We start from the raw sequence: 27,320 nt of genomic DNA, 5'->3' as shown, positions 1-27,320 counted from the left end.
CTTTTCATCAATATCCTCATTAGCGCCTGCATCAGTTACACAAATATTCCCCTCATCCTGTTGCACTTCTACTGTAGCATCCTCAGGGGGTGATTCAATTGTATAGCTGGTGGCTTTTTTCTAAGGCACCCAATTGTTGCTCTGTCTGAGAAAGATAGCCGCCGGCGCTGGCATTTCTGCTCACACCCTCAGGTGAGAAACAACACAAAGTGGACTTTATTTAGACTGTTCACATTGTGTTTGGTCATGGCAGAATTTCCCCCACTAAGTATCTGACACCTACTAAGGGGTCAATCCAATTGTCCGCAAAGGGTGTGAGTTGCCATTGCCACAACATTAAAATGCTAGCAACAGCACCTGAAGTCTCAAACCTCACATCCTGGGGCTGTGATCACTTTTGTGCGAGTTCAGACTGCCATAAAGTGCTACTGTTGCAACGATGTCTCGCACTCCTGAGATCATCACGGACAACTGGATTGACCCCTATGTTTCTTAGAAGCTGGCATGCAGTATCCAACAGGGTTTAACACATAAGTAATTGCAGATGTATATTCACTTACTGGTTGTCCATATGCCATATGACACAGGATGCCTGGCATGACTGAGACAGTCCGAGAGTAGAAGCGTACCATATTATTCTTTACATTTTGCACGTTTGCAGATGCAGTGAAAATCCACTCACAGTACTAGAGACAATAAGTTGCATCTTTAATGACAAAGGAATTAGTTTTACAGATGTACAAAGTCGCAGATGAAGCACAATTGAACTTGGCATGGGGAAAAGATGCAGCAGCACACATTGGAGCCCGTTTTACAGGCTCAGAAACACAGATGTACAAATGTTGCACATCAATTTGTTGCTCCCAGTGTTTTATTTATGTGAATAAGATACACATGTTGCCCTGGCGCACCAAGAGGGCTATATGGCACAATGGAAGCAACAGTAAGAAAGGACACATCTGTTTGTTTTTCTTAAGATAATAATGATATACTGTAGCATAGCTTTGCTTACAGTACAGTTGATTAAGCCAAGTTTTAAAGAACATGTTTATGTCAGTTTTCTTCTAATGCTATTGTTTATATATTTGACGATTACTAGGCCACTATGAGGAACTATTCAATTTTAGTGTATGAATAATATTTATTTCAATGGAGCAACCAGTATAGCAGTATCCATATATAGGGCCAAATGTAATAGGGTGAGAGTTTTGAAAAGTGAGAGTTTCTGACACTTTTTAAACTTTGCCAATGTAATAGAGTCCAAAAACAAAGTAACAGAGTGAACTTGCATGTTTTTTTAGACTTAAAAAACTCTCACGATTTAAAATCTTATTCAGATGTTTTCCCATTTTGAAGATAAAACTCAACCAATGTGAGAGGTTACTGCTAAACTCTCACATTTTCTAAACTCTCACCCTATTACATTTGGCCCATAGTAGCAAAATAAGTCTAAAAAATGTTTTGTATATAATAACACATTTCCATATGTTTTATTCTGCATCCATAGAAATTGTAAATCCTGCTTTTTAAAAAAAAAATCCCAACCTTAAGATCATAAAATTATTACCATGTTGGTGATAATCTCAACTACATAATGTTTTTTGAGCCTGATTCAGTACTGTACACACAAAACTAATGGTTTGTGTACAACACAAATGATGACAGACCTGTGCATGTACTGGATCAGTCATGTACATGGGCAGGTTTCTTTCTGCTAGATCGCTTGCAGTGCCCTCAAGCATTTGGGACAGCAATGGGGACCATTTTACAAAATGGTAGTGTGTTGCCCCCATTTTCTAGGTGTGCCAAGGCCCGGGTCCATGTCATCTGAAGCAGATTTCCTGGCCCCCGGAAGAGTGAATACACCAGCCATACAGTGTAACCTCAGGGTTACTCAGATGGCCAATGTTTTCACAGATGATCTGATACTACATCCTCAGGCAAAGCAATGACTCACATAAGCTTGCACAAGACGCCTCCTGCTATCTTAGCACATGTACACACAGAAGCTGCGGCCAAAGACAGTTATAACAGCTGCTATTAAGACATTATATACATATAATAATTATTAGATTATTATATATAAACCCGAACATACCAGAGGGGTTACAAGTCAAACTGAGCAATGGTTGGGGTCTTCCTACCATTTTCGAATGTCAGAACGAGGCAAAACATCAGCTACCCAGCGTCGGATCTCGCATGTAATGGAATGCATATTAAAGTCCCTCCTCATAATCTTTTCACACTGGACACCGGAGGGAGAAGGTGTGGGGACTGGGTTGTAGCACTGAATACACACCAATAAGAGTAGTGGACAGGAAAAGCCTATATAGGGGCACTTATAACAGTATATAGGGGCACTATAACAGTATATAGGGGCACTTTGTATGATTATTAGCACTGTTAAGGCAGGGGCACTGTGTACTGTGGACTGTCTGCAGCACTGTGAGGCACCAAAAAAAATGCCATAGGAGTGGACTGAAGCATTGTGTTTATTACTAAAATAAAAAAGCTGTTGGAGCACTTTTTTGTAAAAAAAAAAAAAAAATGATTGGGAGCACTGATTAGGAGCACTGAGTTAAAGAGGCACTCCAGAGACGCTGTGTGCTGCTGTAGCACTCACCGGCAGTTGGGATCCCAGCTATCAAAATACTGACAGTGGCATCCCGATGCTCAGGATCCCTACAGGGGAAGTAAGTATTCTAAACCACCCTCCTTCACCCCCTAACCCTCCTTTCATGTATCCTAACCCTAACCCTTCCCAGCGCACCCTGATCCCCCCACACACCCTAACCCTCCCTTTTAGTGTCTAAACCTAACGATCCCCACTTAGTGCATGAACCTAACCCTCCCGATTAGTGCCTAACTTCCCCCCCCCGGTGGTGCCTAAACCTAACTCCCCCTGTCTGCAGCCTAACCCTAACCTCCTCCTTGGTGCCTAAACCTTACCCTCCCCCCGTGGCTAACAGCTAACCCGGCCCGCTATACTGTATTTACATTCAGGATGCCAGCTGTCGGGAGTGGACTGCAGCACAGTGTTACTTAAAAGTTCTACTGCTTCACTTTTTATAAAAAAAAAAAATAATAATTATACAAGGAGCACTGTGAGGCAGTTTTATGTGTGTTCAGGCACTATTACAAATTTTTTAAAATAACACGTGTGTTAAAAAATATAATGTGCTGTGAGGCAGTTTTTTGTGTATCCAGAACCTTCAGGCACAGTTAAAAAATATTGCAATAAAACTTGTGTGTTACAAAATATAATATCTTTGCCACACTTTTACTATGGGGTATATTTACTAAAGGTCGATTTTGGTCAATGTTGTATTCATTTTTGGTCGAATTTGTGTTTCAGGGTCTAAGGAGTCTATGTACTAAGCAGTGATAAGTGTCAGAGTGAAAAGTGATAAGTCTGTGATAAGTGCCAGCCAATCAGCTCCCAACTGTAATTTTTTCAAACAAAGCCTGTGAGATGAGAGTTGGAAGCTGATTGGCTGGCACTTATCACAGACATATCACTTTTCACTTTGTCACTTATCACTGTTTAGTACATAGACCCCTAAATCACACATTCACTTAGAGGTGATTTTTTGTCATTTAAAAAAAAAAAAGATGTCAAAAATCATCTGTTAGTAAACGTTAGATTTCCAGCTTGAAAAAAATCCATAGTAGTGGATGAAACGCGTCGTTTGTCGACTATACACTTTAATTCTTGTGTACAGCAATTATTTTGTGACCGATCCCTCCTATTGGCAAGACGCTTAAAGAGATTTGAATCCCAGCAGCAGCTTCATTTTAAGCCAACAGGTCCTGCAGACTGAGCACACTGCACGAGGACTGGGATCCAGCGTGGCTAAATTTATGTCAGCCGCCGATACACTGCATTGAAGTTTGGGCATTGTTGGACATTTCAGCTCTGAAAAATAAGAAGCAAGTAACTGAATACTTTTTAATTACTCATAAAACGGGGAGATCTGGTCACCCATATGATATAGGGAGAGACTTTATTTGCCATCAGACAATTCTTCTTTACTCTGCCTCAAAATGTGCAATTCACACTGTGACACAACTTCTAACATCTATAAGACTTTTTAAAAACATATATGATCAATTTACAAGATGATAATTTACTGTGATAACTAAGATGTTCTCTATATTGTTTTAAGATATTCTTTATGCCGAATGTTCATTAAGTCTGTTTTATGCTACTAATTAATGTTATATAGATTTTAGCAACATTGTTACTTATTGAATATTATATCTATCTAATTTAGTAACATTATTGAATTAGACTGCTAACTATAAACTAGAGATTTCTACATTTAACTTTTTTCTATTAGTATATGATTGCTTTGAATTACCAGTGCAGTTTTCTTTTACTTTGACCAATGTGTGATTTAGAGCTTAAAACACAAAACTGGCCAAAAATCAACCCAACGTTGACCAAAAATCAACCAAAATGTACTTTTAGTAAATATAATCCTAGGAGTGCATTGAGACAGTTTGTTGTGTGCTCAGATACAGTTAAAAAATTTTACAAAAAAACTTGTGTTAAAATTTTTTTCTGTCATTAGGGTGCCATCCTTATACTAGGAGTGCTGTGAGGCAGTTTGCTAAGAGCCTTCAGGCACTGTTAAAAATGTAATATAAACATTGTGTGTTAAAATATATATAACTTCATTATTAGGGTGCCACCCGGCTTACTGTATACTAGGGGTGCTGTGAGGCAGTTTGTTTCATTTTCAGGCATAGTTGAAAAATATTAAAATAACACTTGTGTGTTAAACAAATATAACAACATTATTAGGGTGCCACCCTTATACTAGGAGCACTGTGAGGCAGTTTGTTGTGTATTCAGGGTCTTCAGGCTCAATTAAACAATTTACAATAAAACTTGTGTGTTAAAAATATAATGTCATTGCCACCATTATATTAGGAGTGCTGCAAGGCAGTTTGTTGAGTGTTTAGGGCCTTCAGGCACTGTTAAAAAATGTTTCTATAAAACTTGTGTGTTAAAAAATGTAATTTCATTATTAGGGTGGCACCCAGCTTATATTAGGGGCGCTGTGCAGCAGTTTGTTGTGTATTCAGGCACTGTTAAAAAAATTAAAATAAAACCTGTGTATTAAAATGTATAGAGTCATTATTAGGGTGCCATCTGCCGTATACTAGGGGTGCTGTAAGGCAGTTTGTTGTGTGCTCAGGGCCTTTAGGCACAGTTAAAAAAATTTTTAAAACTTGTGTGCTAAAAAATATAACATCATTAGGGTGCCACCTGGCCTATACTAGGGGCTCTGTGAGTCGATATTGATCAGGCGATAGAAGAGCAGGAGCAGCAACATAGTACTAGTTCTGCGGCTGCTGCCAGCAGTCATGATAGTACCTCACTTTTCACATATTTTCCTCTCATTTTTCTATGTGCACACTTTGTATGGATTTAATATCTTTTTTCATTCACCCCTTTTTCTTTTAATATTTCACTTATAAAGCCCTAATTATGGGCATGATTATGTTAACTATCTGAATAAACAATATATGAGCAATAACTAGCATAAAATGAATATACTAATATCTGGGAGCCTGATTAAAATATTTTTTAAACATATTTAATAAAAGTAATTACGTTTTATTTTATTAAGAGGGTTTGAGTGCACTCAATTTGTAATTGATTCCCATTTGTTTCTTGTTTTTTTATATACGTTTATTCTGAATCAATGGGTAGCACCTGATAATTTGGAGCAAATATATGTTGATAAAATATCAAGAATATGAATAGCTAGAAATACCACCCCTCAAAGATCTAATATATATTACCTGGTGCGGGTTTTTTCCGATAATTTGTTACAACTTATGAAACCTCACATACAACACAATCTTATTTTAAGATATACCACAATCTGATGAAAAGGCCCTAGAGGCCTTAAAACGTTGATTGTTTATGGATTAAAGTTGTTTTTTGCACTTTATTAAATCCGAGGAGTGCCGCCTTGTTCCTGGGATCCAGGGATTACTGCAAGTATATTTATTCCCTTTGGATGGCACCCCGGCATTTAAATATAAATATATATATATATATATATATTCAGTATATAAATACATATATATTCACAGAAATAATGAAAAAGTGAACCTTATAAAAATCTAATGAATGATGCTAGTACAACAAGCTACACCTTTCAAGAGATTACCTATTAGTAGGACCAAAAATAATACATACAAATAAAAATAGAAAGAGTGCTACAAAGATTTGAACCAGATAATTGCCACTTTATAAAAGGTAAACAATAAAATATTGATTGTGCTTAGTATACAAACATGATAATGAATAAATCCTAGATCGTGAATGTAGTGTCTTTCTAACTTCAGTTCTTCAAAGTGATTCTTCAATTATTCAGAAGGATAGGATTAACTTTTTTTCCTATCATCAGACAGGTTTGTAAAATATAATAGTGTTCCTTAGAGTTTTCTGAAAATATACTCTTGCATCAAAGAAAGTTCACTAAGACACAGGCCAAAGGCTAAATTATAAATATTGTTAAAAGATATTTTATTCAGCATAGAGCAAAAAGTTACAATGATTTTTTAAAAAACATTTTTGTAAAGATAGGTGCTGAATTCTGACCATAAAGGGTAGATATCACTAGCCTCGGTAGCACCCAATGGGGTGTGAGCTCTCGACAGTTGAACCCAAAATAAAGTGGCCAAAATATGAGCACCTTTACCATAGGCATTTCATCTTTTACAGGGCATTATCAGGGGTATATGGCAATGACAAAACAATTTTTAAACAGGGCAAAAGACAAGTAGCTTCACACTGATACAGATAGATGACTCAGTAATGTGGAGTACTGCACAGAGGCTTCTCTGTCTGTGAAGAGAGGCCTTCGGGAATGACAGGTAAGCAGGAGATTTCTCTGAAATCTCCTGTGATACATGTTTAATGAATGGGGCAACTACTTTATTTTTACAAAAGTAGGTGAAAACTAATATCTATACCTACTTTTACGGAATTTATCAAGTTCCTATAAATTAATATTTTTTTCATACATGAAGCTTTTTTGTGGTTACATCAATTTTAAGGTTAGAATGAACATTACTTCCATTTGCAGTATGCATTTCAATGTACAGGTTCAAACCACATAATGTTGTGTAGAGAACTTTATAAAGGGGTTGCTTATGAGATCCCGGCAGTCGGGATGCTGCTGGTCAGAATACCAATAGCGGCATCCCAACAGTCAGAATCCAGACACCCATAAGGAACAAGGTAAGTCTAAGCCTTACACCTACCCCTCGAACCCTAATCCTCCCTCCCAAGTGCCTAACTCTTACCTCCCCCCTAGTGCCTAAACCTAACCTCCCTCTCCCTGCACCCTAAACCTAGCAATCCCTTCCGGGTGCCTAAACCTAACCTCCCCCCGAGTGTCTAAACCTAACCTCCCCCTCCCCACAACCTAAACCTAACCATCCCTGCTTGTGCCTAACACTAACCCTCCCCCCAAGTGCCTAATCCTAACCCTCCCCCTAATGCATAACCCTAAACCCGCACCCTAACCCTCCCACTAACCCTCGATACTTACCTTCGGAATGCCAGTAGTCGGGATTCTGGTGCTGGGATTCCGACGCTGTCAGGATCTCGGCACCGTTATTTCGTCCGTCTGCATCCCACATGCCGGGATGCTGACTACATCCTTTATAAAGGGCGTAGAGTATCATTGTGTGAATAATTACACACTTTGGTGTCAAAACCTTATAAGCAGCAAACACTCACATAAACCTCTATGTGAGTGTGGCAAAGTTAAAGACACCCAGCATGCTCAGCAAATTATTTAATGTTCCATTTGCATATGCAAATTATGTTATATATAATATTTGGTCATTTGCATTGATCCTGATAGTGAGTATTAATGGAAAAAATAAAGAATCCATTTCTTGTGAACTGTTTCTGTTATGTAATATATCAAATTATTACATGTTTGTTCAAGTCAAAGACAAAAAGTAAACAAGCTGACTGAGAAAAAAATAAACAATATTAAATCATGTTCTATCATTATTTTAAAATGTTATATTTCTAGTTCTTTATCAACCTCTGATGTAGCAGCCACGACTGAAGGTGAAATGAACATGTGGTCCATTATTTGTACAAGGATAATAATCAACAGAGCCAACAGGAAAGCAGGTTGGTCTTCCTATTTCATATGGTTATTATAATCTTTTATGTGTTTTTAAATTGTATATCCATCTGTGCCATCAATGGAAGAGGTAACCTATTTCCAGAAACCATGTTTAGTTTGAGGAAATAAAATAAAACAGTGAGGACAATAAATGTCTAAAGTACATTATTGATCATATAGAAAACTATATACCTGCCTAAAGGAAATGCATATTAAACATATGGTGCCATAATACATAACATTTATTAAAATGAACAGGTCTCACTTTGTGATGCATGTTTTTTTAAATATACAGTAGTACAATACAGTAAAATTAACTATTAAACATTTAATTTGTAATTTAGACCATAACCATAGCCACTGGAGTGTAATAAAAGTCTGACATAATTGTAAATAAAATCCATTACCTCATTACAACTTTTTTATGTTTTTTTATGTTTTTGCACATACTTTAATTAAAAGTTGGACAACTATATCTGCTTAATTTGTATATTACATTTGCTCAGCTAACAAAAAATTAAACAAAAAACTCCCAAACAATTAAACCTATTAATATTTATGCCTTGTTGTAGCTCACTTGTTGGAAACAGGTAAGAAGTTTGCATTTTACGTTATTGAGATTCAGTACAATAAGGGGATAAAATTACTTAAAATAATTGAGCCAGTTAACATTCAGACAAAGGGCCTGCGGTAGACGCAGTGCTGATTTCGGTCACAAGTGGGCGATAGTTTCAGCCTGCACATGCGTCTGAGGGTCACTGTGCAAGCGTCTGAGGGTCACTGCGCATGCATACCGATGGTTACAGCTGGGGACACAAAACAATTTTGGAAAAATTCAGTGGGCATTCCTTTGTGGTAACAGAGAGGTGGTAGTCAGAAGTAGGCGTTTCGTGGCCAGTGACTGTATCTATTATCGCAGTTGCACTGGCACCGGAGGCTATGTACAGATGGACATTCTGAGCAACCACATGGCTGCTCTAATGTCCAATGGTGCAACTGATGCGCGTCCAATGGTGCCAATGGTGTGACTTTTTATGCAAAGTGACAATTTTGCAAAACAGTTAGTGGGCGTCTCTCTACGTGTCCCATTTGCTGCAACATTAGCATAAACAAGCAGTCACGCTGCATAAAGACGCACATTGGAAATGTGTTATGAGATCTATTAAGGCCTGGATTGACGTTCACCACTGAATGAGACCCAGAATCAATCATTGCATTACAGCTGGTCTTTTCTTGAGTTATATGATTTAGAATCAATGTTGAAATTATTTACACTTATCCGTTAAAGGATTTTTGAGAGTTCTACTATGGACCCTGAGAAAACTCACCTTCTTTTCAATATTATCTCCCTTTAAAAGGCTGCCTAATACTGCTAGTGAAAGGAGGAAGTGATATGGGCATGTACGGCTAATATCCACCCATGTGAACAATGATTTGACCTGGCTGGGGATCCAGTGAAGCCTGACCTTTCCAGCTTCCATTGGCCCCATTGACAATTAAAACAAACAACATCCTGATGAAATGTGTCATTCCACCATCCCTAGGAAGCTCCATGTGAATGGCAGTAAGCTTTGCTCTGATCAATTGGTTAATACAAAACCTTTAATAAATTACTTGAAGTTCTGCGATAGTCATTCTCCTGAGAAAACTGATCACTAGAATGCCTAGATCTCATGCTACACTTAGGGGCCTATGTATCAAAGCTTGATGAGAGATAAAATTGTGAGAGAAAAAGTATTAACCAATCAGCTCCTAACTGTAATTTTTCAAAAACAGCCTATAAAATGTAAGTTAGAAGCTGATTGGTTATATCTCCCAATTTTCTCTCTCATCAATCTCTGATACATAGGCCCCTTAATAATGAAACATTTTTTATCAGATCCTCTGGGCCTTAAACAGATTTGCACACAAATGCCATTGTAATTGCTAAAATATGCCAATGACAGTGACTGTGCTTAGAGATGCCCACTGAAAGTATCTCACATCTGCCGCTCACGGACAAAACCATAAATATCGGAAAAATTGACTACAGATCAGATGGCCATTAGCCTTCTGAGTAAGTCTAAGCTATTGTAGACATAACGGGTCTCCAGACAGGCAGAGGGCTCTTCTGCTGCGAGCAAGAATGCAGTGGCTAATTTATGGATGCCCAGAAAACAGTGTTTAAATGCTACAATTTGTATGGAAACATGTTCAGACTGTCTGTATGTTATTTTTTCTGAACAGTATTGATCTTTTACAAACCCCAGTATGTATTGGCAACTGAGAGAATACAATTTTAAAACTTATACAAAGAAAGCAAGGTCATTGCTGTCACATGTATGATATGGAAATTTGTGATATCAAATTTAAGGGTGGAGTGAACTTACTACTGAATACATAGTGTAACACGGGGTATTGAAATGAGGATTCCAGAGAGGCAGGTATTTTTTGTAAAGCAGTGGCTTTTTAATAGCAGCAAGCACTGCACCTTAGCATACGTGAGTTTAGGCCTACACACATACAGACACATAACATAAAATAACAAACAAACATAAAAGTCTCAGCACTCCTTGTGCTAATCAATCAGCAGTGGCTTGCAGCCACAATTTGGGCATGTTCTCCAAGCATAGCCCTTGGACCCTGGCAATACAACACTATGTCCCTACTTCCCGGCTGCTACTCAGCATCAGGGCAACGATCATCAGGCGTGTGAGAGTTTTAAACCCTTCCTGTGCTCCAGTGATTATTCCTTCTAGGTCTGTGTAAATGTGAAAACCTGGAATTCCACACCTCCACTGCTAATGCAGAATGCACAGGTTTCACTCCAGCCTCCCTTGGAGGGAGCTGATTCCACCAGAATGTGGGCAATTCAGGTGAGAGACAACCCCTCTCACCACAATAGATATTAGTCCTCCCCTATATTTGCATATTTCCCAAATTAAAGATGTAGAATTCTGATATGAGTAAAATGTTGATTTATAAAAGCATTATAAACCATATCTGAATTCACAGATTATTGTCATTTCAGGTGAATGTTAAATGGATGAAACACACAACCTTTTTAAAGCAGAAAGGAGACATTTTAATGAACAGAAGTAATGCTGGAAATTTATTAATAGGTAAATATGACCTTGTAAACATTTCTTCAGGAGGTAGAAAACATATCCTGACTGTGTGTCAAGCAAACCCTAGTAAACAGACACTCTTTAGTAATAATAAATAGGAACTATACAATACAGATATTTAAATATTTTTTTTACAAATAGACACGCATATACAAATTTAAAATATATACATGAATAATCAAATATTGAAATAATTCTTAGAAATAGTATTTAAATTTAAAGAATGTACATGCCAGATAGCCACTACGCTATGGCATATTTTCCAGTCTACTGTATCTAAATTAATATCTGTGGCATGTTAATTACAGATACAATTATAATGAAATATAGTATGCCTTCCAGATGTTTTCTCATTACCTAATGGCCAGTATTGCACAGGATCTGGTCAGTATGGATACAACAGGAGATAAGTTAGTTACAGGTACTAACTATTTGAAAAATTCCTGAAGTATGGGTTATGTACAAATCTGTAACAGTTTCAGTCCATATTGTGAATGCTATTTGTGATATTATACAAATTATGACTGTTGTGGGTCTAGATGTCAACATCTGAAGTGCAACATTTGGTATCTTGTGATGGGAATGGCTGGGCAGATAGGTATTATCTTGTGTGGGTCATGTACATGAATGTGTCTAGTTAAGTCGCTACAATACAAGCAAACACTAATATGGATAAGCTTACTTCTGACAATGTTATAAAAACATTTCTACACAGAAAAAAAATACATGTAATGAAAACAGTCCATGTGTCTCCTCCCTGCTACAATTAATTTAAGAAAAATTAGATTAAACCAAGCAGTTAGGACAAGAACAGATAAAGTTGAACTAAGAATTTGTGCTAAAGTTGAAGAAGGATGCCCTCTATAACACCCAGTGCAGTTCCTGCTGCCCCTGCTAATGGTCACAGAAAAGTGTTTTTACTGAAACCCAGACTATAGGTATACTGGTGGCATACTCTGTGTATATGTAAGGTAGGTAATAAGGCATATTTGTGCAAATATAAATGCATTGCACCTCACATAATTGACCTTTATTATCCAGTGAGAAACCAGTCAATGAATTGTTATTTGTGAATACTCTCTTTTAATCTGTTTATTTATTTAGAACACTGTAATAAGGCAATAAGGTGGTGGGATAATTTTCAATATTGCCAAATGTACATGTACATATAGCATGTGTACTGTATATTTTATACCAATATATATTATTCATAGATGGTTGATTTGCACATATTTAGAGGTCTCAGACCTCTAAATACTTTTGCATAAAAACATTCTTTTCCTTAAGCATTTTGGAAGGTTTAACAATTCAGTCAAAGATTATTTTTCATATTTGAATGTGTTTTTTCCTTTTCAATGTTCTATTTTAGTGGCCTTTGAATCATCAGCTTTTAACTTTATTACACACTGTTATTGTTATTCTAGCAGTGTTATCTCATGCATTACTGGAAGCCCCTCCCATAAAGACTGTGTTGATTGGAGGTAAGGAGGAGACCATCTCCCTGGCATCAGCGGACGGCACATGAGAATCCATAGCTTCCTGTGAGGTGTATTGTCCAGACGTTCCATACATGCATTGAGAAGCGGAGGCAGATGATGCACTCTGCATGTCTGAAGCTGTAGAATAAAGCAGAGGTCTAACTTTGTTTCATTTCTGAATGCATGAAAGTGTTATTATATTTTTAATGTTAATATAAATGGTACAGTAGCTACAAAATATAGTATAACTAACTTATGTTTGTATATATAAATATAGAAGTAATACCTACAGGATGGATTAGATTAACCAATTTACTTTCATATAAAATTGTTAACCAGCAGGGTAATTGCAATTACTATAGATCAATTACCCTGCTAGGTAAAGATTAAACTGTATCAATCTGAGCAGAAATGATCATACAAGATATCACAGGTTACTTCATATGTGCTTATATTAATAACTAGCTGGGATACACAGCGTTGCCTGGGTTAAAAACCGGACCCTGAAGTATACCTGCAGCCTTAATTTTTTTACATTGTCCTCGCCTATAACCTGGATAAGTATGCAAAGTATTAGTAAGCGACAACGCAGACAGGCGTTTTCTGATACCGTTTGGAATGGGGTATATCAGCCGACTGACTTACAGAAGTCAGAATTCACTGCAGAACACGGGGTGATTCAGCTGCAGACGGATATGCTATCACAGCCACTAACATGTTAGCAGCTGCTATAGCTGTAATATGATAATGCAGCAAGAGGCATCACATCTCCTGCATGTGTCCAAGGACACAGCATTGCATCATCTGTAATCCCTTCAGCCGGCTGTGGGACCATGGGGTCAGGCAAGCCGGCCACTGCAGATGAGTAAAAGAAGCCAGGAAATCTCCATCAGCCAATGGAGATCCTAGCCGCTCCACTCCACCCTCCCCAGCAGTGAGGACAATCCTCCATTTTGGTAAACTGAGGCCAATAACTCCCCGTACTCCCCCAGAAATGGCAGTATACTGTAAATCTCTGACAGTCTGCTTCCTAACTGCATGAGGGATTGCAGACCCGTACTGCACATGCGCAGTATGGGTCAGGCAAATGCACAGATTCCTGAATATCGTGAATCTGTGCGATGCCTGTCACTGCATCCGCAGCTGAATCACCTCCTGAAATAACTCTGCAGACCAATATTGAAGACCGTGGCTAGCAGGGTTGCCATCAGGCTGGGAATGCTGGGACTGTAGTCCTATTCCTGGACAGAAGGGGGTCTGTCTGCAGTAGCACTGTGTGGCTGAGATCAATCTCCCCTGCTGTTTAGAATACCCGTATGCTAAGCTTTGCCAGGATGAAAGATTGTGGATTGATTATGTAGTCTGCCACAGTCTGAATGTATCTAGTGGAATATATGGAGTTCTGATTTGCTCATGAGCCTGACAGAGTGTGACAGTGTGTGTATGAAGCCAGCACCTCAGCCCCAGAACCTATGTAATTTAAGAGTGTCTCGGTTTTATGGGAATGTGTGACAGTGTGTGGCTCTGACAAAGTTCAAACCTGGGCAAAAACCTAATACTCTGGCCGTGCATAAAGGACAGCCAGACTTTCTTGCTTATTATATAGATAAGTGACCATACAACTAACCAATTCCAAACTTTGCTGTTAAAACTTTGAAAGACTGCAAGGTATATATAAAGCAAAGTGCCATGAATACAATTATATTGGGTAATGAAAAACATTAAATAGATCTTGCAAGGGGTCCATGGTCATGTATGAACCACCATGATGGTTTGTTTGCTTTGCTGGAAATTGTTAGTAACATAGCAAACGACCCCGAGATGTCAAATTGCTCAGTTTAACAGACCTAAATTAACTCTCCCTGTTAATGCCGTTTTTTTAACTTTTATATTAAATATATAGGACCTCATTCGGTGTTGGACATAAATGCTAATTGTGCATTTCTCATTTTAAAGTGTGCATAATATGTATTTTTGTTTTTTTGCAGTATGCATAATTTTTTCCACGGCAATACTTGTGACTCCCTACGACTAGAGGGTTACTGTAGGTTGAGGGGTTGGACACCCAAGATAGTAATGTGTGCACTGGGCACAAACAGCAGTGCACAGTGGGCAGGGTTAGAGACTCTGTTAGAGACTCTGAAATTGCCCATCAGGATCACTACTTTTGAGTGACACACACTATGTAAGACTGGGACTGCCAGTCAGTTTGAGACTGACTGGGGCTAACCGGTGCCACTCATCAGATTAATCACAGGGTAAGTGTGCCCTGCCCTCTGGGGCAGAAACTTGGCAGTGATGTGGCGGGCGACACAGTGTGCCCTTTGTGGAGAGGGGTGGGGTAAAGAAGTCACTGGGTGGAGAAGGGCAGGGTAAAGGCACACAGAGTGGATAAGGGCCAGGTGAGGAAGGTACAGGGTAGGGAGGGGCTGGGTAAAGTCAGCACCTAATAATCAAGACCATTCCCGCTCGTCATGGCTGTGAAATCGCCACTGCAGTCTGAGCTGTTTAACCTCATCTCCTCTAAAAGCATATAAACAAAGGAGACAGAATACCTGCTGTGACTCCAACCCTGCTATTCAATTGCTTTAGATGGCCCCTGCTAGGCATCTATACTAATAGGCGTCTGACAGAGCAATTCAATTGTTTCACTGTTCGGGCGCCCATTAGTAGATATTGCAGCCACAAGCACTGGGTTTAGCCACACACAGAGGCTAAACCATTCTAAAGAATTGGTTAGGGTGCCCAAACCCCCATCAGGGTGCCCAAAAAAACAGACTTTGGACTAATTTCTTCTTGCACCTCAGGAGGCTGATTACTGACCATCAACAAACACAAGACTAAAATAAAGAGCTGTTGTCAGAACTTGTTTTCATTCTTGGAAATTAAGTAAAATTGAAACATGAGATATTAATAGTTCATGGGATCAAAACATTAAGCTTGCAGCTCAAGTAACAGGCCCTCAATATACTGAAAGACATTATAAAAAGAAATTAGACTAATCAATTAAATGGCCTCCTAATGTGTGTGCAAGACTAATTGACCAAAACCACTAAGGGGGGTATCCAATTAGCCCCGAACATTTTTCAGGCACTAATGGATCCCCGCGATCATTGAAAAACTTTTTTTTTTCATTGATTATACCTGTTTTTCACCGTTTTTTTTCACCCTATCCTATTATTTTGAACAAAATAATAGGATATATCTCGCGAAAACACATGATAAGCTCGCAGACCTATGTGTTTACGCCTATTTTGGGGTGAAAAAACAGCACTTATCGTGGATTCGTTTTCGGGACACATCAGGTCCCGAAAAAATTAGCCCCGTTAAGTGCCGGTATCGGGATGACTTTTGGGATCCATTAGCGCCTGAACAATGTTCGGGGCTAAATGGATACCCCTCTAACTAGTGAAGACTCAAAAAAGCCAACCCCAATGCAGAGGAGGAATCCAGGCCTATGCCCAACCCAGCAGTTCTGGGAAGAATCTGCACAGTTTGAGGTACTCGGGTGTTGTGTTAAGTATCTACAGCAGTCACAAAGCTGATGGCTTATTGCTGTGTGCAGGTCCCAGTTACTGACTGCACACAGCACACAAAGTATTGAAGGGAGCTGAGACTGGGAGTAGCATCACTGAATTCCAACAGACAATGTACTCAAAAGGATTATGATGTCCATTCTGTATTTAGCAAACAGTGGTACGCTTAGACTACCACTGTTTTTAATTGTACTGCACCACTTGCACCATCTATAGTTGGCGTTATCAGTATGGTTCCTTTTGATGATAATGGGGACCCTTTCCAGCTTCAACAAAATCTTGAAGACTTTGCTGAGTCCCCACCAGTTTGAAGTATACCTGCCTACTCTCGATTTTAGCGGGAGGCTCCCGATTTTTAATGAAGCCTCCCACCCCCCCGCAAAGTATACATCAAGTCCCGGATTTGTTTATTATTTTTTTTATCTTCGGACTGTGCATGTGCGAGTCCTGGAATTCCGGGGGTGGGGACTGCACAGGACCTCATGACCAGCCACCGCGGGGTTGTAGGTAGCGGTGGCTAGCTAGACAGCAGTGATATCGTTGGTATCTGTAAACAGCGGCGCTGCGCAGCTCTGGTCAGAGGTGCAGGTCACGTGTACACAGTTCAGCAGCAGCGGTGGCTTTTTCTCCTCCCACGGTGGCCTGGCTCAACATAAGTACAAGTATTATTAAATGGAAGTGAATAGTGGCTAGTGGTGCTGAGTGTCACAGGCATTAACTGCACTCCGAAAGGGCACTCACTAACAGCCATCCATTTAATCATGGATGGCTGTTAGTGAGTGCCCGTTTAGAGTGCAGTTAATGCCTGTGACAAGATATATATATAATGGAGTATACAGTATATAGGAGGGAGAGTGAGGCAGCCTGCTCACAGCCAGCAGCCCAACCAATTCTCCCAGCAACTACTGACCTGAGGGCCTGATTCAGAGCCGCTCGTAAGCTGCCGCTCGTTCGCTCCGAGCGATGTTCGCACATCTGTGCATGCATATGTTTTTTAGTACGCATGCGCGAACCAGTCAGTGCGGTCTAAAATCGTGTGCTCGCAAAATAGCGAATGCCTGCTAATTTGAGTGACAGGATGAGGCGTTTGTGGGTGGTAACAGGGGAAGGTGCTTGAAAACGGGGAGTGGAGATCCGAACGCAGGCGTGCCAAAGGGTCAAAACGGGTGTTTTAAGGGTGTGCATAATTAACAAAGCAGCGTCATTGACCACGTCACTTGGTTGTCTTTTAACCTGAACTGCTCGCATGATTGCGGTAGGAAAATGCTACCACAAGCACTGCAAGCAGTTCATACGCCTTTCGATGTACTCGATTAATCAAATAAATAGCGGAGATGACGTATGATGCGAGCGGCCAGGGGGCGTTTTTTCCAAAATAGTGAGCGCATGTTTTGGACGCTCGCTCAGACATACAGGCGTCAACAGACCGCAAAGAGCGAGCGCTTAATTTAAATAGCCAGCCCTTTTTCTGAACGAGCGTCCGCAAATAGCGTCCGGCTCTGAATCAGGCCCTGAACCTCCAACCACTCCTCACATTGTAAGGTAGGACCCTCTTCCTCTCTCACCACATTCCCAGCATGGGATTTATTATCAACCTCCACCGTGCAGGACATGTACAGATGCTGACTGCCTGCATAGTGGGATATGTGTGTGTGTATATATATATATTATATATATATATATATGCATACATTACTGTAGTTTATAAGGACATAAATCATTATATGCTGCTACACTACAACTCCCAGCTGGTGGAGCTGATGAAGGAAAACTCGGCTTCCCAGATGTCTCTGTGTTATCTGTCGGATCTCTCTGGCCGCTTCCTAATTAGTTTATTTCTACCAGAGATATGTTCTGTGGCTTAGGAAAGTGTGACAGCAGATATCTAGTAATGTGAATGTGTGTATGTGTAGGGCATCTAGTAATGTGAATGTGTGTGTAGGGCATCTAGGTGGAGCTAGACATGCCCCTTGGGCGGAACGGGCCACGCCCTCTCAACAGCATGCCGCGCTGCTCGTGGCGCATTCTACTCCCATCTGCAATCTCCCTGAAAGTGTTTTTCAAAAGTAGGCAACTATGGTTTGAAACACAATGAAGATGCAGATTAGTCATTAGCCCATCACCGGCATTGTTAGCAGGGGCTGGCTGGCATGCAACTGGCCCTAACTTTTCTACCTGCAGTTGAAAAATGGGCGTGAACCAAGGTTATGCAAGTAGAAGAGATGCAGAGTTGTACAAATTTCAAGTGCATTTCCACTTATGACTGAAGGGACATAACTGGGCTGTAATAGGCAATATCACATAGGTAAAGTTCAGTAAGGGTGTGTTGATGGAACTGCAGGCCGCAGAGTTGGTCGTAAGCGTAAATATGTCTGTTTCCAGGTGCATCTTCTGCAACAAGTGTAAGCTGATGATGATGATTGTTAGTATCAAACCAAACAGATGTATTGGGGACGGGTCCACCACAAGCTGAATAAAAATCTTCATATGGCCGAATATACAGTTTTTTCCGCACACGCAAAATGGAGCACAAGTACCCAATTTCGTCTAACCATCAATTCTCCCAGATTGAGGTTCTCTATCTCTCTTTGGGGTATATTTACTAAATTGCAGCTTTTAGAAGTGTAGATGTTGCTCATAGCAACCAATCAGATTATTGTTAACATTTATCTAACACCTTAAAGAAGATAATAGCTAGAATCTGACTGGTTGCTATGGGCAATATCTCCACTTCTAAAAATCTCCACTTTAGTAAATATGCCCCTTACAAACCATCTGAAATCAACATACAAATGTAAGCACTGTCACTGGTTGCAAAACCAAAGCATATCATTACAAGTATGACTAATACATGTAAGTAAAGTCCCACTATATATGTAAAAGCAAATACTTGACATTTAAAACATACATTTATTTAAACTGTAAAACAACCAATCTGCTACATATACACAACTGATTTCTGCAAAAAAGTGACCATTTTACTGTACAGTATGTTGGTAAAATAAATAATAAATTATAATTTCCTATGGTTTATTACATTATGTGATAGAAGCACTGGTAAAGTGGTCAATGGCAGGGACATTTGTCCTAGGTTTCTGGCTTATGTGTTCTAAAACCCCCAGGAGAAGTCTGTTTTGTAAGCAGACCAGAGTGTCGGATTTTGGAAAAGCCGGTTTGGGTCCTGAGCGTGTGGATGTGAGGAGAGGGAGGGCTCCATCCACAGGCCACTCCAGGTTTTGGGCCTTTCAGCCTGGTAACAGGCTCATTAGGGCTTGCAGCTGGTAATGACTAATATAAGCTGGGTTTGTTTGTGGCTGAGTGTATCACACCTGGGAGAGCAGGCAGACTAGCCTGTTCAGAGACACTTGGTGATAATCCTTGTAAGTACTGTGCACGTGTTTTGTTAATGGTGAGGGCAATAGGCCCTACCATTATTATAGAGAGGGAATCTGCTGTGTAGCTAGTGCCTAGCCGGGCTAGGACTTATGTTTATGTTTTGTTTATGTTTATATTCGATTGGCACAATCAAAACTGGCGCCGACCAGTTTGTACGAGATCCCCTGACTTGTATCCTGTTTCTACAGCTGCTGTGTGAGTAAAGACGGAGTCCATCTACCCCAGGAGAGGGACCCCTAACCTGACTGTGTCACATTTGGTGGAGAATGCGGGTAATCACACACTGAAGTTTGCAGCAAGGAAAACTTTTCGTTTAAAATTTAAAGGGACAGATACCAATTCGTCAGGGTGATATAAAGTTGTGTCCTTTGAAGTCCATAGAGGTGGCGTCTGCAGATGCTTAGGGAAGCCAGATTCTGCTTCCAACCTACACCCCAGGACAAAATGGAGGACATGGTTAATGCCTTGTTCCAAACTACAGCAGGAAACTACCAGGTCTCAGCAGGAATCCACCCAAGTGCAACTATTGGCCTTGGAGGCAGCCCAGAGGCAACAACAAGTCACCATCGAAGAAACCCACCAGGCCATAGCGAAAAACAGCCAGGCCATAAAAGAGGTAGTACAACAGCTTATAGTCCGGTCTGGAGATGCTTCCCTGCTCTTCTAACTAACACTCACACCATACGGGTCAGTCACTTTCTGCAAAAGATGATCCAGAGTGATGATGTGGAGGCATACCTTACGGCCTTTGAAAGAACCGCCAAAAGAGAGAAGTGGCCTAAAGACCAGTGGGGAAGTCTTGTGGCACCTTTCCTGTCTGGAGAACCACAAAGGCCTACCATGATTTGTGCCTGGATGATACCAAGGACTATGCAAAGTTAAAACGGGAGATCCTAACCCGCTTGGGAGTCACCTCATTTATTCGGGCCCAATGAGTCCACCGCTGGGAGTTCCAAATGGAAAAACCTCCACGCTCACAGATGCATGACCTCGTCCATCTAACCACAAAATGGCTTGAGCCCGAGACGCTGACAGGACCACAGATGGTGGAAAGAGTTGTGATGGACCGGTATCTGCGATCGCTATCTGCGTCTCTGCGCAAATGGGTGAGCCATACAGACCTTAAGTCCACAGACCAGCTAGTTGAACTGGAGGAGAGGTATGTGGTGGCTAAGTTGCTGATGAGTGTGCCCCACCGATCCCCGATGGCACATCGGCGAACTCCCCTTGACACTGGTAAGACTGTTCCAGGGGAGAAGGGTGCTGGGCAGTGGAGTGTACTCAAGACTGGGGGTGTGGGACCTGAAGACGGGCCAGCCAAGCCAGGAAGGTTCCTACCCTGTAAAAAACTAGATATTAATGTAATTCAATGTTTCCGATGTGGTGGTTTCGGCCATATTGCGGCTAATTGTTCGCTTACCTCTAAACCTATGCAATGTGATACTGCTCATGTCGACCGCAGAATGTCTTTCTTTGCACAACCAGCCTGTACTGCTGACCGGCAGATTGAGACAGATAAGCACATGTGTATACTCACTGTAGAAGGCAACCGAGTAGAGGCTCTGTTAGATTCTGGTCGCCTGGTTACACTTATGAAAGCTGAATTGGTGAACCCCTTGAAACATAAGGAGAAAACTGTTGGTGTGACCTGCATACATGGGGATACCCGGTATTATGGTACTGCAGAAGTGAACATAGAAACACCATGTGGTTCCACGATAGTCTCTGTGGATTTGGTACAGGGCTTAATGTATGATGCAATATTGGGCAGGGACTTTGCTCACTTCTGGAAGTTGTGGGAAAGCCAATTTTGCACAGAGGTAAATCACCCTGACTCGTTTAAGAGGGTTACTGACGTAGTAGCAGAGTCAGAGATGTTCCCTTTTTCTAGTATTATTGGCGAACTAGAGAATGTGGATCCTGATGGTGGCTCGCCAAGTGGTGTGCCTCCCACTGAGGTGGAGAGTGTTATTGAGCCCATGGACCACCTGCCTGATCTTGAGATCAGAAGATATGTCTTTGCCATGGAGCAGATGAATGACCCTACTCTGGTATAAGCCAGGGAGATGTCAAGGTGATCAATGGTAAACCCATAGACCCCGATATTCCTTTGTCATATCCTCACATGGCAGTATGTCAGGATTTGTTGTATCAGGTGACTAAGAAGGTGGAAGATATTGTGGAACAATTAATAGTTCCCAAAGCATACAGAAGAACAGTATTAGATCTGCCCATGGTCATATAATGGCAGGCCACCTAGGGGTACAGAAAACTACTGAGCGAATTGTGCAGAGGTTTTTTTGGTCCGGGGTCCATAAAGAGGTATCTGACTATTGTGCATCCTGCCCTGAATGTCAATATCATGCTCCAAGGCCACATTTCAAAAGTCCCCTGGTTTCGTTACCCATTATTGAGGTTCCGTTTGAAAGAATAGCTATGGATTTGGTTGGGCCATTAATGAAATCTACCCGGGGCCATCAATATATTCTGGTGACTATGGATTATGCTACCCGGTACCCGGAAGCGATACCATTACGCAATATGTCAACCAAGACCATTGCTAGAGAATTAGTCCACGTCTTTAGCAGGTTGGGAATACCTAAGGAGATCCTGACTGACCAAGGTACCAAATTTATGTCAAAAATCATGAAGGAGTTATGCTGCCTGTTTAAAATTGACCAATTAAGAACCTCTGTGTACCATCCCCAGACCGAAGGGCTAGTGGAAAGGCTTAATAAAACTTTAAAATACATGCTAAGTAAAGTAGTGGACAAAGATGGTAGAGATTGGGATTACTTGTTACCTTATTTTCTGTTGGCCATAAGAGAGGTTCCGTAATCCTCCACAGGGTTTTCCCCTTTTGATTTATTGTATGGGAGACATCCAAGGGGGTTACTTGACATTGCCAAAGGGACATGGGAGGGGCAGTCCAGTCCGTGTAAAACAGTTATTGAACATGTTTCTCAAATGCAAGAAAGAATTGCTGCTGTGGTGCTGATAGTAAGAGAGCACTTGGAACAGGCCCAACAGGCACAGCAGAGGGTATACAACTGCAATGCTCGCTTACGCAACTTTGCTCCTGGGGACAGAGTGTTGGTGTTGGTTCCCACAGTCGAAAGCAAACATTTGGCTAAATGGCAAAGACCCTTTGAAATCCTAGAAATAGTAGGGAAGGTCAATTATAAAGTTTACCAGCCAGGGAAAAGAAAGCCAGAACAGATATACCATGTAAATCTTATAAAACCCTGGAATGATAGAGCGGCACTGTCAGCCGTCCAAGCCCCTCCAGTAAACCCAGGGCCCATGGTACCTGAAGTGACAGTGGCAAAAACCCTGTCAGCCAGTCAACAGCAGGAAGTTAAGGAATTTCTGATCAGAAATAGGGTGCTGTTTTCTGACCTACCAGGGAAAACAATGGTCATCAAACATAACAGAGGTTAAGGTTAACCTAAAGCCCTATAGGTTACCAGAAGCCCAAAGAGAATGTGTCGAAGGAAATTAAAAAAATGTTAGAGTTGTGTGTAATTGAAGAATCGCATAGTGAGTGGTCAAGTCCCATTGTGCTCATTCCAAAACCCGACGGGATTGTGCGATTCTGCAATGACTTCAGGAAATTGAACAGTGTGTCAAAGTTCGATGCCTACCGTATGCCTAGAGTGGACAAACTAATTGAAAGGCTGGGGACAGCCAGATATTTAACTACTCTTGACTTAACCAAAGGGTATTGGCAAGTGCCGTTAACTGAGAACGCCAAAGACAGCTTTTTCTGCACCATAGGGGTTGTTTCAATACAAGATGTTGCCCTCTGGGCTACATGGGGCACCTGTTTCCTTTCAAAGAATGATGGATAGGATTCTAAGGCCCCATAGACAGTATGTTGCTGCTTATCTGGATGATGTGGTCATTCATAGTCCTGATTGGCAGTCTCACTTGCCCAGAGTACAAGCAATGTTGGACTCCATCTATAAGGCAGGTTTGACAGCCAACCCAAAAAAGTGTTGTCTGGGGATGGAAGAAGTAAAATGTCTTGGGTACACCATTGGCAGAGGTTTGATAAAGCCACAGCTCAATAAGATTGAGGCAATACAAAACTGGCTACGACCCCTGAATAAAAATCAGGTGAGAGCCTTCTTAGGGATCATTGGGTATTATAGGAGGTTTCTACCCATTTTTGCCACCATTGCAGTCCTACTGAATGACCTTGCCAAAGGCAAACAGAAAGTCGTGGTGAAATGGGGGCCTGAAGTAGAGAAGGCTTTCCAGGAGTTAAAAATAGCGTTATGTACCCAACCAGTTCTGATGACCCCTGATTTTGACAGAGATTTTGTTGTACAAACCGATGCATCAGATGTCAGCATCGGAGCGGTCCTGTCCCAATGCAAAGAGGGTGAAGAACACCCGATTTTCTTCTTAAGCCGGAAATTAAATGTACATGAAAGACACTATGCTACGGTCGAGAGGGAAGCATTAGCCATAAAGTTGGCATTAGAGACTCTCAGGTACTACTTGGTGGGAAGAAAGTTCAGATTGATCACTGACCATGCACCTCTGAAGTGGATGTCAGAAAACAAGGACAGTAATGCGAGAATAACGAGATGGTTCTTGGCATTACAAACCTTTAAATTTACGGTAGAACATAGACCAGGAAGACAGCTGGCCAATGTAGATGCTTTGTCATGTGTCCATTGTTTGGAGGCTTCGGTTGTTCCACCCCACAGGTCAAAACAAAGAGGGGGGATATGTGATAGAAGCACTGGTAAAGTGGTCAATGGCAGGTACATTTGTCCTAGGCTTTTGGCTTATGTGTTCTAAAAACCCCTGGAGAAGTCTGTTTTGTAAGCAGACCAGAGTGTCGGCTATTGGAAAAGCCGGTTTGGGTCCTGGGGGTGTGGATGTGAGGAGAGGGAGGGCTCCATCCACTGGCCACTCCAGGTTTTGGGCCTTTCAGCCTGGTAACAGGCTCATTAGGGCTTGCAGCTGGAAATGGGTAATATAAGCTGGGTTTGTTTGTGGATGAGTGTCTCACACCTGGGAGAGCAGGCAGACTAGCCTGTTCAGAGACACTTGGTGATTACCCTTGTAAGTACTGTGCATGTTTTTTGTTGATGGTGAGGGCAATAGGCCCTACCATTATTATAGAGAGGGAATCTGCTGTGTATCTAGTGACCAGCCAGTCTAGGACTTATGTTTTGTTTATGTTTATATTCATTTGGCACAATAAAGACTGGTACCGACCAGTTTGTACGAGAACCCCTGACTTGTATCCTGTTTCTACAGCTGCTGTGTGTGTAAAGAGGGAGTCCATCTACCCCAGGAGAGGGACCCCTTACCTGACTGTGTCACAAGTAACAATCAGACCCCAGATCTGACAGCTTCTCTTCTTTCAATTATAATGACATCAAAACCAGACAACCCCCTCCCTCAATTGTCAACATGCTCCACATATGACTATTCCCCCTTCCTTCCTTGTTATCCGTCTCTGGGGGCGATTCAAATGTTTTTTTGGGCGTGACAATTAATGAGCGCCCAGTTTGCTATTCAATTGTTCTGGGCACTAATTAATTATTGCCCTCTTTGATGACTATCTGACTAGGTTTAGCTGTGTAAAACGGCTAAACCCATCTTAATTTCTGGTTAGGGCGTGCTATCTGCGGTTAGCACACCCTAACCAGTGTGTTTCAGACACAATTCTGCTCGCACCCTCCTGAGTGCGTGCAGAAATGCCAGTGCCGGTGGCTATCATGCCTGGCAGAACATTTGAATCGCCCCCTCAGACTTTACAAAATCATATTTCAGAACTGCCCCCCAACCTGACAATCCCCAAATGAAAATAATGTCCCAGAACTGACCCCCCAGACCTAATAACCTCCACAATCCCTCAATGAAAATAATGTCCCAGAACTACCCACCCAGACCTGATAACTCCCCATCTCTCATTGATAGTATGCCTCACTAATGCCACAGTATACCATTGAAGTGTGGTGAGGTCAATGTCTGGGGAGGCACACATGGAGATGGGTCTGAGTGCTGGGAGCCTGTCTCACTGCCTACTCACTGTAACTCTCCCCTCACTATACTAAGCTTCAGTGTCCATTGATTCTTCTACCTGCATCACTGTGTCTTCTCTTGCTGCTGCTGACTGAGCTCCAATCTCTAAACACTGCAGTGCACTTCCTAGTCACATGACACATCTAAGGTGTGCATCATTGCTCAAGGGCACACCCCCCATACTCAGAGGCATGACTCTATTAGCTCTATTTCTCTGTAGATTACTGCCTGTCGTGTGGCCCTGCCCTCAGCTCTACAAGCAGTGTCTGACTATACAGAAGCGAGGCTGAGCTGTTGCTGTGCTGCAGTCAAAGGGAACTCGACAAAGCTGTTGAGTGTTAACTATAAAAAATGATTACAATAAACAAAGAAGATGTTTATAACTTATAAACATCTTCTTTGTATTATTCGAATAATTTTTATATCAAATCTTAGGAGTATTATAAGGAGAGGCTTAGCCTCACTGCACGACCCTGCAGTATACCTATGGTAGTTAATGTATTTATGATAGTACGCCCACGGTAGCTAATGCCACAGTCCAGTACATCCATGGTAGCTAATGCCACAGTATGCATATGGTGTTTAATCAGATTATGCCTATCATGGCTAATGGCACAGTACTCCCAAGGGAGACCACAGACACAGTTCCTCTAGCACTCTGGTCAGGATTCACAGGTACCTGCTGTCTCTAAACATTGGATGCCCGGCGAGTCCATTAATTTTATCACCATACAGTGGCTTTTATCTATTTACTTTTCATATACCAGTTTACATATAAGCTGGTGGGTCAGGAATCACATTTGTTGTTCCCTTAGGGAGAACAAATAAGGAACAGTGCTTATTGATGCATATTATCACCACTGATTCTGATAATTGGGATAGATCGTTTTTTCTTTTGCTAGAAGCAGGTTCCTTAACCCATCAAGGGTTACATTATTTCAACACTAGAAGCAGTACGGATATTTATATGTTACTTTTATGTCAATTTGTATGAATATTTCTTGCACTGTGCACATGTGCATTCTGTATTTTATATTGTACATTTAATAGAGTTGCTTTTTACTGACTGTGAAATATAACTTTTTAATCCGTATGTATAATTAAACCTCATACTCGTTCTCAATTCAATAGTTTGCGCAGGTAACCTTTTTTAAATTTTTGCCTTTGCTACTCACTATGCCTGCTGCTGCTGTCAATCTGACAGGGACCGCCACACACAATCAGTAACAGTGTTAAGTGCCAACACTGAAGCCACACAATTAATTCAGACTCTGGCAACTGTTATTCTGTGTGCAAACAGGCTTCATTTCAGTTTTCTCTGATTGGTGGATAGCACCAGCCATCCACATATCAGTGTTTAGATACTTTAGATGGACAGTAGATTATGGACGGGACCTTGCTAGCATTGGCCAGGAGGTAGCCAGGGAATGCTGGCCGGCTACAGGGGCAAATGCAGGATTTCTAGAGGGGGGTTTCCAAATGCATGATGTTAGAGCGAGTGTGGACAGTACATGAAGAGGTCATAAGTAGCACTTAACCAGCTTTAATATGCGTCATACAAAGTGTAGTGTATGTCATAATTCC

The 27,320-nt window shown here is 41.1% G+C and overlaps 1 protein-coding gene across 1 annotated transcript in view; it reads right to left on the bottom strand.

Annotated features, from left to right (window-relative positions):
- Positions 1-12,712: 12,712 nt before the first annotated feature.
- RFX6 (regulatory factor X6) overlaps positions 12,713-27,320 on the bottom strand; it is a 119,061-nt gene continuing 104,453 nt past the window's right edge. Inside the window, exon 19 of the mRNA XM_088481007.1 lies at positions 12,713-12,888. Within this exon, the coding sequence (XP_088337133.1) occupies positions 12,713-12,888 (176 nt within the window). The remainder of the gene's footprint in view (positions 12,889-27,320) is intronic.

Source organism: Taudactylus pleione, unplaced genomic scaffold (assembly GCF_031769625.1).
Source record: "Taudactylus pleione unplaced genomic scaffold, aTauple2 ptg000259l, whole genome shotgun sequence".
Lineage (NCBI taxonomy): Eukaryota > Metazoa > Chordata > Amphibia > Anura > Myobatrachidae > Taudactylus > Taudactylus pleione.
The sequence above is the reverse complement of the archived record's forward strand: the minus strand, read 5'-3'. Positions and strand labels throughout refer to the sequence as shown.